Raw genomic sequence first — 10,333 nt, forward strand, 5'->3', positions numbered from 1 at the left:
ACGTTTACTTTCGAACGCGTCGCTGTAATACAGATTAGATTTCGAAGCCGTTTGTTCACATGGCAATTTAACGTGCGGTTTAACGAGTTCCTTGAGGATCGGGCTGCGTACCATAGAATATCAAACACTCATTATGCAGGCCACGGGTCCGTCGCGTTTGGCATACTTTAATTTTGTCGAGAGCCAAAGTCTTTAATTGCAAGCCACTATCGATTTACTTCAGTTAATTACTAATTAATAGTGGGGAAAATAGTAGATGAAAGTTCGCATGCAAACTTGGTACTGATATATAAAAGTACAAAAAAATTCTTGATTGATTCTTTATTCTGAATTGTATATGCCTTATAATTTTTCATACTCTTTTTCACGTTTAATTATAAATTTCCATTTGATGTTATGTTCACAATATTATATGAAAATTACTATACTTAAGGAAAATATGCAATTATATATATATACAAGCTTGTGAAATGATGAAGTCTTATACATTGTTAAGGGGAGGACTTGACGTGATTTAGTACTGGGAGACTTGGTGTAAACACTTCGTAATCTACTATAGAGAAATGATAATCTCCCATAAGCACGGTGTTAGAAGCTCGTTCCCCATCATAGCTATGAGGAAGATTGCTATAACTGTCCATATTCACGTTGCAATTGCTAGAAATCAGTAGATCAGCTCCTGCTCCAAAAATAGGTCCAATACTACAACAGTATCAAACAATTAATTACATCTTCACGTTTTTATATCTCTTGGCCATTGACATAATTCCACTCACTCTGGATGATAGCAGATCGCGAAAGGTTTCTTCACAATATCAAATTTTGTTGGAGGAACATCTTGGTTGTTCGTTAAAGTAAACAGAAATGCTTTTTCCGAAAAGATATAATGTCCTTTGGCATTCGTTTTACCCCACGGTGCGTCGCTAAAGCCTCCACAAATTTCTCCCCGAGTTCCCTGTAAAATGATGAAAAACCATTGATTTAGAAACTTGGTTCTGTATAGTTAAGTGACGTACTTACCAGTGCGATTACGTATGTCGGACAAACTCCGTCGCAGTGTCGATGAAACGATGTCGCAGAGTAACCGTGACTAGAAGCTCTGAAACACGTTATGTTAATTGAATATTAATAAATGAAAATGTAATACGCGCTGGATATTGTTCGTCGTTCAACATACCGATATACCAAACGCCAACTTTGCTTCGGTGATCCGTACCACTGATTTAAAAGACGTTGATAGCCCATTTTGTCCCGCGACAAAATTTGCGATCCAGGGAAAAGAAACGGGCTCACCCGCGGCTGCATCCTCTTGTCTTGACAAATTTCCGCGTACTTGTTCGGTAGAGCCGCGTACCTATACCTAAAGCAGAGCAAAACAAAATTCGAACGGCTTCGAGGGCAGGGAGGCATCCGGGCAAACCATACCTTATCGGTTTTGAGCCACTTGATCGATCGGGATTGAAAAATTCGTACCTCTCCAAGGATAGCTCCATTGGCACAGCACCGGTCGGCTCGACTTCCTCCGCGAACACCTGGCTGTCGATTAGCAGCAACCGGACATGATTTATCACCCCGGATAAATGTTGGCAAACCCTCACGCGCTCCTCCTCTGTCCAGTGTTGAGTAGGCTGCGTCACCCCTGCCTAGGAGCGTGGTCCGTACGGTTAAGCGTTCCCCTTAACTCGTAATTCTAAATTCCGATCCAAGAACCTAAGGACCCAAGGACCCGGTAATAATCGTATGCGACATAAGGTCTGCGACCTTGCACGACATACGCACGATCAGAGCGTTAAGGTTGTACGAGCCTTGTCAATTTTTATTTACGGACTCATACAATCTTAAGCATTCTTGGAATTCTCTTTTTCAAACGGATTCGAAGTCACTCGGAAACGGAATAGAATTTTCAAGAGAAAACAACTGAACCTGATATTTAGCCCAGTTTAACACTGCCCTCCAGACATCCTCTTCCTCTAATCCAAGATAGTCCGAAGATATAAGCTTCACCAGTGCATCTTTTGGTAGGTTGCAAAAAGCAGTTGTCTTCACTGTGTCTACTGCGTTCTCCCCAATAAAAGCGAAACATCTTTCGATGAATGATGAACAAGCTCCTTTGCCACCTAACACGAAACAATGTTTAATAATACGTATTTCGCTTCAAGACTGAAATTCATCTTCTTAAGTGACTCTGCTTAATTCTAAACGTTTTGTATTCTTATCACAAAATATTTTTAGCAATATTTCAACTGGGGCCTACAAATGAGTGCAAAACACGAGCTTTGATTAAAAAATATTCAATGTTTATTTACTTCGTATCAATTACATTAATGGTTCCATCGTGTAACATTTACATCTAAACTTCTCTGTAGTACAAAACTGGCTTGTTTTTATTCAATATACATCACATAGTCTCCAATTAATTAAATACAGACTTCTACATTTAGATGTTTCATGTGTACACTTTTCCATTACAAGAACGAGTAGTGTTTTGTAATTAAGAACAATGCCATCAATGCACATAGCACTTTGAATGGGACATCTATTAGTTTGTCTTTGATTTGTTTAAATTGAATACTTCACATGGAAATGGTTTGGATTGTATTTAATTCCCTTCTTCTTTAATGCTGTTTACATCGCATCTGTCGGCATGTTTTCCCATCCAGACACGTGATCGTAGAAGATAAACAATGCGCTTTCGTTTGTTCTAAAACATCCTCCGAGGTTATGGTCGTTTTAGTTTGCTCCTGGATTCGTGTTTTGTATTAATGTTATATTGTCGCCCTTCAGCATGATTCGTCCAAGCGGTTTCCTGTTTTTCGTCTTCATATGATATTCCTCTGCGTCGTCCAACACCAAATTCATGTATTCGTCGAATCCGACGATGTGACCCTCGATTCTTAGGTTTATGTTCTCGAACAACCAAACTTGCACACGTGAACGGTTTTGTAAGTATCGAAATATAAGGTTGATGGGCTGTACCATCACCTTTTGAACTTTCTGCGGCCCTTTGTACGACATTTTTATGACAGTTTTCAAAAATTAGTAAGCAGCGGTTAATAAAACGCGTGCTTTGTAATAGCCAGACGCCGGGAAATGTAACGTCCACTGGTAGCGTCGCGTGCACACAGTTGTGCCAATTGTTCCCTCCTGTTCTCCTCTAGCATTTTCTTCAATTTCGATTTACTTGGATTTTTTAAATTTTTTACACAATCAGAATTTGTAGAAAGTAGAAAATGGCTATTTAAAATGTTTAAGGAATCGCCTGATATATTTTTCGTGCTTATATAAACTTTTGCTAGGGATAGTCATGATTTCCTAAAAACTCCCTATGATGTGCTGCCTCTGCGCCAAGCGTTTCAAACACTCATGTAACCACAGTCGATAACAGATTGTACAGTAAGATAAATACAAGATGTAAATTATTTGAAAATTTCATTATCTGACAATCAATGCCATTATGTATAATTCCCCAATAAAGTATTCTACATAAAAGGAGATTTATAAGAGGAAACGCGTGTCCTTTAATCATGTGTGGATTACTGATTTAAAATTCTTAATTACATACATTTAAAAGTTGAAACGTCGGGGTAGATAGTTATTATTTTGAAGAGCACGCGCGTTTGCTGAATATTTTAAGCATTCCCTTTTCTTCTTATCTCAAACTCGGCAGGCCCGAGAATCGTGATTGTTTGATATGAAAACTTTTAATAGCAAGTCGTTAAATAACTTACCGAGAACTCGCTCTTGGGCATCGAGAGCAGCAGTCAAAAGAGCACACGCGTTCCCGGGACTAAGAGTGGCGGAGACGTGTTCTTCGCAACTTCTCCAAAGTTCTTCGAGCCCGAGTTCCTGCGCGAGTCCGAGCATCTCGAAGATACCGCTGTCCTGTAGCATGATCTATGGAAAAGTTATATGGACTGAAACTCGGCCACGCTTAAAGGGTCACCGCAGAACTTCCGAGAATTTCGTTCTCTCCCTGAAACTCCGTTCGAATCTATCTGAGATGCTATTTACCTTGCCCGTGTAAATATAATGAATGAACTGTCGAAACGTCTCCGGATGCGCGTGAGGCATACGCACTGGCGACGGGTTCCCCGGTGTCCCGATCCTCTTCGCTCCCGAGAAGTTCTTGCACCTGTGAAATCGAAGCAACCGTATCGATTCCGAACGATAATTGCCACGGTACATGGGCTAGACGGATGACAGCGAGCGAAGAGCACTGGTTTTGAATAGTGCCGAGAGTAAATACGCTCTGGGTGCGTGAAACCTTCTAACGAACACCCACCCACTTCGCCTTTCGTCACCTCCGCTCCTACTTCTGGCAGTGTTTCTTGCTACAAAAGGGCTTAATTGACTTCGTCAGGAAGCTTCGTTGCCACAAGAGTATTCGTAACATACGCAGCCCAGCTTCAGTTCCCTGCTCCTCTAAAAATTAATGGCAACCATCGAAAAGTCACCTCTCAACCCTTTTTCCCTACGGCGAAGCTACGTTCCGGAGCTCGGAAGAACAAATCTTTTCTGACACTTCGAGGTAAAAGCGGGAATCCCCCATGACCCATTGGAAGAACATTCGATCTCGGTTTTTCTATCACCCGCAATCCCTCACATCGCACGCGCTGCGAGCAGACGTACAGATGGAGGGTTTTTAATATCGACGAGTTTTAAAAACGAACAGTACTTCCTTTTTTTATTTAAGAACCGACGATTCACATCTTCTACTATAAACTGTATTGTACTTAAAGTTACGTCTCTTCCTCAAATGAATAAATTTATATTTAACATGAATGAGAAAAAAGATTAAAACATTAAAAGATGAGAGGAGGTACAAGACACTGAAATACAAGCGAATCTTTAAGCCTTTTAAAACTACTAAAGACCACAAAAACGACCACAATTTCTAATACTTCTAAGCTGTGGAATGTAAAGAAAATGGTTTCGCGTGCCAGAAACGAAGAGGTCGCAATAAATACGTACGAGTTCTTACAATGGGGTAAAGCGTGGTGCCAGCGTACGTCAGTATCGAATCAAAAGAAAATCCGTCAAAGGGCCCGAGCGCAAATGGAAAAGGCGTGCACGCCGGTTCTTTGATATTATAACCGACGCGTTAACAAACGCTCGGCTTCGTCGACAGGAGAGCGCGAAAGTTGGAAAAATCGTGAGGGGGGAGGGCAGATCCCACGGAACATGCCGAGCGTCGACAGAGGAAAACTGGTGCTCAAAAAAATTAAAAACAGTGGTGTGCAGAAGCCAGAGGTAGATGTACGCCGTGGATGCAGCCCTGCGTCGATTTTTAACAGACCAAAAACTTCTAGCTTTATATTTTCGCCCCGCGGCTCGGAACTGATGCGGGTATAATATCAAAGCGACGGCCAAAGCATTTACTTCCGTAAATTAGAGGGAAATATTCGAATATCGAGGAGACTTCAATAATTTACTTCGCGCGTACTACACAGTGAAATGCTTCCACATACAAGTTCCCGTCAAACTGTTACGAGATTACCTATGTACGTGAAATTCGTGTCAGAGGGAATTCGAAAATGCTCGCAAAGCTTTTCATTCGGTGCTTTTTAGTCGATCCGAAAACGTGGTCAGTAATTCCGACTAACGGGAGTATCAACGTACGAAACTGTGCGAAACCTGGCGAGGATGAAAAAATATTAGGAGGGGAAATAAAGGTAGCAACGCGGGGCTGTGTTCGCTCGGTGGCGATGCGGTAGTACGTGGAACGATGCGAAAGAAGAGAAGAAAGCGGCAGAAGGCGAAGTAGGGGTGAAAAATGAGGACGAAGTCGCTCCAGGAGAGAAGCTTTTCCCTAATCACAGACGAACGCCGCAGTGGAATCAAAGAAAACCGAATATCAGCGAGTGACGCCGAGAAAAGAATAGGGCACCGTTCGTTCGCGCGCGCGTCTGGTATGACGACGAGGTGTCACGAGGGGGGCGGGGATGGTGGTAGCGTAGGTTCACGAGCCTCGACGTGGAAAGAGAGGACACCGGGGGTAGGGGACCTAGCGGGAAACGAGGGTCGTGACTGCTTGGTTTCACGGCGGCAAGGGTTGAATGTCGCCGCGGGCTCTGCTACTAACGATCAAGCGTGCGATTATATAGCGGCTCCGCCGATCTCCGTGCAAAAACCGCCTCCGCTTCCGGTGCACGGGAGTCAAATTCGCGTCACACCTCCTCGTTTCCCGTTCCCGATGAAACGGCAGGCCTCCTATCCGTTCTTCTTTCCCGGTCCATTATCGTATCGTGGCGCTACTTCTCGGATCCAAATGTATAGCATTGTCGCTCCAATGCATAATTACTGGAGAAAGTGTGCCGATAACGAATGGCCCTTTTCCAACTGAAAATCCATCTGCTCATCGATGAGCATTTTCTTCGAAATCGAGGCTTCCCGCGAGCTAAAATTACGGGTGAATTCGCTGATTGAAATTTAGGGCTCGTTGATTACGCGTCCACTGGTAATTGCTTGCAGATTTCCTGGAAAACAGAGATTTCCTTCTGAATCAGTTCGACGCACGCTGTCGCTCTACGATCGGTACCTCTCTGCGTAAATTAGCGTTAGTAAATCAAATTCCGCGTCGAAGATAAGGGGAACGTGCTATTTGACGTATTAATAGCGGTCAGTTCCACGCGCGGTTCAATAGAAACGATGGGGATTACGTTAAAGTACCATTGAGCGGCACCGGAGCTTGAGCTTGTTTTTCAATTTCTTTTCTCCCGGTTGTCAAGCATCGTTCTCATCTGCGTCGCATTTCGAAATGACAAGGACTACAAGAGAGGATGGGGGTTTCGAGCGGGTGGAGGGATGAGGGTCACGACTCTTTGTCAGGATTTTCACCGGACTGGAGAGCACCGCGTAGTTTTGAGTGCGGTCGCGTATTGTCCATTCGTTTCTCCTACGGACGCCTGTCACGAGCATGCGTAACTTAATTTTCCGAGACCAGTGTCAACGAAGCGAGTTACCCAACGAAAGAGAGAGGAGAACGACGCTGACAAAGAAAAAGCAAGGAAGGAGGATCGATGACAAAAGATCCGACGTTGCCTTCCACGCCCTGATATCAAAAGGGTTCACAGAGAACATCATAATTGACTTTACAATTAGCATCGAGCCTATCTAATGGAATGCCGTTGCCTCGAAGTTAAGATCCCTCCGCCTAATATCAAACCGAACCCTTCGTACAACAATTAGGATTCCGTAGGGTCGGAAATGCACGTCTGCCACTGGTGAATCGTTCGCGAGAGAGGGCATTTCTCCTCTTATTATCCAGCTAATTAGAACGTTCGATCGGCTCGTTTCGCCGTAACAATCAGAGCCCCTTAATTAAAATTCATCGCCACCTCGAACTTCGCTGCTCGTACCGCGTTCGTCCCAAAGGAACTTCGATGACTTGGCGGTTTTCCTAGAACCAAGAATTTTTCATAAAATTTCGTTCGATCGAACATTGTTTCGAGTACCCTCCCAGTCGGATACTCTTTCCCCTCCTTCCGACGAAGAAACAAAAAGAGGACGCGTATGCAGCACAGGAACAGGTGAATTGTAACATATAAAGTCTCTGTGACTTTTAGAATCTAACGAAGTTATTTCCATTTGTGGTTTCGGTGAAAAGTTAGATCCATTCTTTCCCTGTAGCCAGAGGGGAAAGTTTTGTAACGCAGTTACTGAGAGAAGCAAGTTTAATTGGACGAGAAACCGAGGAGTCACGGTGTCTCGCAAGAGTTTCGAGAACCGAAAATATTTTCGAGCGCTTCGTTATGCTACGTATGTCTTCGCATTTATATTGCGAAATGCATGAAAGCCATCGTATTGCGTCGCGATGTTAATTCTCCGTTTTTTGGGAGACGACAGGATCCATTGTTTTTTTTTTTTCGCGATATGTACGTGTTTTCGTATTCGTTCCCCGCGTGATTTCTCGCGTCTGTTTGCGGATCATTCCCAGTCTCCAAGGAAATCCAAGGTAGATCGATCGACGAGATGCGAGTTGCTTTAATAAAAATTACGATTAACAATTAATTCGGTCCCAGGATGCGTCGCGCCGTTCGCGAGCTTAATAAAATTTCTGCCTCCCGTTTGCACCGTTCATCCGGAGTTTCCCGGGTCCCCGGAGACGGTGAAAGATATCGGGAGGAAAAGAAAATAATATAAATTGTCTCATTGTGGATCTCACGTGGTGAAATGTTTTTCCCGTCGCAACACGGATATCGACATGTACCATAGGCGAGATTAATTCAGAGCGTGTCTCGAAGCGCATTCGACGTTGAGACAAAAATACTGACCTCGCTTGGAGGATAATTCTATGAGCGTACACCGGCGTCTCGTCGCGTCCCAGCAGAAAGACGATGTCAGCTGTATCTTTGTCCTCGGACAGTCGTGCCAGGTCTTCCAAAAGTCTCGGTACACCAGCTAAACCTGCCTCGCCAGATACTCCCGCTGCTCCCGGTGCCGTCCCCACGGCCACGGCTCTGGTTCCCATGACGGTTAAATCGGAAATCAGCAGCTGTGTATGAAAGGAGCCAAAAGTTAATTAGTAAGTCCAAATTCTCGTTCAATTTCATGGTTCTCAGTCTAGAGGTTGATACGAGATAATCCGGGATCTACGTCTAAATGTTTTACAACTATATCTAAGGACGGGCGAAGTTTTTTAATCATAACTTTCGAAGGGTGTATATATTTTGTAAGAAGTTTTAAGTTCCAATCCTCTGTGTATGAATTTCCAATTATTCTTGCGAAGTTCCTTCGATACTCTATATCTTGCATAATTAACAAAGGCTATTTTAATCCACGTCTTCCGGAAAAGTTACTTTTGCTCAAGTGCCGCTGTGACTTTTACTAGTTAACCTTTCTTCGCGTCCTCAAGACAAGCAGGTTAATTAAGGCGGCAACGGCGAACGACGTTGTACAGGCATTTAAACCGATCACGCAAGACTCGACGGTCTTGACGAAAGACTCGACTAATTTGCGATAATCCGAAATTAATGGGGCCGGCAGCAGGAATAAATCCAGCTGACTGATGACAGGGAGAGGAAGCGTGAATGGCGGGTGGGCGGCCGCGTGTGTCATCGTCTCGAACACTTTCCGGTCGCATTCGGTTGACGAGCTCGTCACCGGCCCGGTGCGAGGTGGAAAAAAAAAAGCAAAACCGATTAACGCACAATCGGCGCTAATTGCACGATTAATATTTGATTTGCACCGCGTCGCGACGCTGTGCCGTCCCTCCTCCACCTCTCGCCTCGCTCTCCCTTTCTCTCTGTTCGTATCGTATAGCCACGGCCGGTCGATCGACGCCGAGGATTTTGTGTCACGGCGGATGCCTGATTCCCTTTTAATTAGTTTCGGTTTTGTAGTTTTCGAGCGTGTCACCCGCGTCGATCGCGTATTCCCGGACGCTCCCGCTCTCCCTGGATCTCCTCGCGTTCTCATCCCGCATTCCGATGCCGGGTGTGCAATTCGATTAAAAAGCCATCCGACGATGGTTTTGTTTACCCCGGTAGAAGGCATAAAAAGTCTATCCATGATCAGCCGACGCAAACCTCGAAATGCACGAACTATCGATTCCATGAATTAGCGGAAACGATTGATATGTAGTGTTACGTCAGAACGATGGAAATGTCTTCACAGACATACGAAAGTTGAGCAATTACGTTTTTAAAATATATTCAGAGGAGAACTGCAATTCGTACGGTGTTTAATCACTCGCGAATCACCACTGCGGCTTTTACGGTTATCATCGAATTTAACTGCTCGATATACATCGAATTTACTTCGTGTCCTATAATCGTCCTGTGTATAAATAAACACGGTATCAAGCAAAACTGTAACGAACATTTACTATCAAACATTACTATCAATATTAACCAGATTTCATACATCATTCAAAGGAGCATCGTTATCTTAAGCGTTTAACACTGACCAAGAGCGTACCGTTTAAAAAGCGAATGAAACTTACCTGACAAACGCACTTTTCTTGTCTCACCTTCGCGTGTCGATCGACGCGAGCGTGTACGAACGAGCCTAGCGTCCGATTGATGAGTCTAAGCCCTCTGCTGCGAGCAGAAGCGTTGTTTGCGTGGCACACGTGGATGATTATTATGCTCGCACGTGAAACACTGCATTTTCAACCGATTCACCGCGTCTCTACGCTCTCACGGGGCGAAACATTGTTCTCCTCAAAAAAGAAACTCCTTTCCACTTGCCTCCCTCCGTGCGACTCTTACTCTTCCTCAGCGCCGTTGTTCTCGAACGCGATCCCGCGGGTATCGCGGCTGTGTCGAAAAACCGCGGCGAAAGCGGAGGAAAATGTAGCGTGGCTCTGTTTCGACCGGAAGTTTCGAGGTTC

The 10,333-nt window shown here is 44.3% G+C and overlaps 2 protein-coding genes across 3 annotated transcripts; both read right to left on the reverse strand.

Moving 5' to 3' along the window:
• Nucleotides 1-325: 325 nt before the first annotated feature.
• Nucleotides 326-8,488, reverse strand: LOC108626028 (uncharacterized). Of its 2 annotated transcripts, none has more exons than XM_026814470.1 (9): nt 8,274-8,488; nt 4,012-4,132; nt 3,729-3,894; nt 1,924-2,117; nt 1,474-1,643; nt 1,178-1,360; nt 1,021-1,099; nt 777-955; nt 326-702 (listed from the first exon to the last, which is right to left on the reverse strand). In XM_026814470.1, the coding sequence occupies exons 1-9, from the start codon at nt 8,468-8,470 to the stop codon at nt 492-494; spliced, it is 1,500 nt and encodes a 499-aa protein (XP_026670271.1). In that variant the 5' UTR covers nt 8,471-8,488; the 3' UTR covers nt 326-491. The 2 variants fall into 2 exon arrangements, with proteins under 2 accessions (XP_026670271.1, XP_026670270.1); XM_026814469.1 differs by having other exon boundaries at nt 1,426-1,643.
• LOC113464484 (Small ribonucleoprotein particle protein SmE) lies at nt 2,276-3,110 on the reverse strand. Its single transcript, XM_026814471.1, has one exon. The coding sequence runs from the start codon at nt 3,013-3,015 to the stop codon at nt 2,731-2,733; it is 285 nt and encodes a 94-aa protein (XP_026670272.1). The 5' UTR covers nt 3,016-3,110; the 3' UTR covers nt 2,276-2,730.
• Nucleotides 8,489-10,333: the final 1,845 nt, after the last annotated feature.

This window comes from Ceratina calcarata, unplaced genomic scaffold (genome assembly GCF_001652005.2).
Source record: "Ceratina calcarata isolate Rehan_Ccalc_2016 unplaced genomic scaffold, ASM165200v1 scaffold39.2, whole genome shotgun sequence".
In the NCBI taxonomy this organism is placed as follows: domain Eukaryota; kingdom Metazoa; phylum Arthropoda; class Insecta; order Hymenoptera; family Apidae; genus Ceratina; species Ceratina calcarata.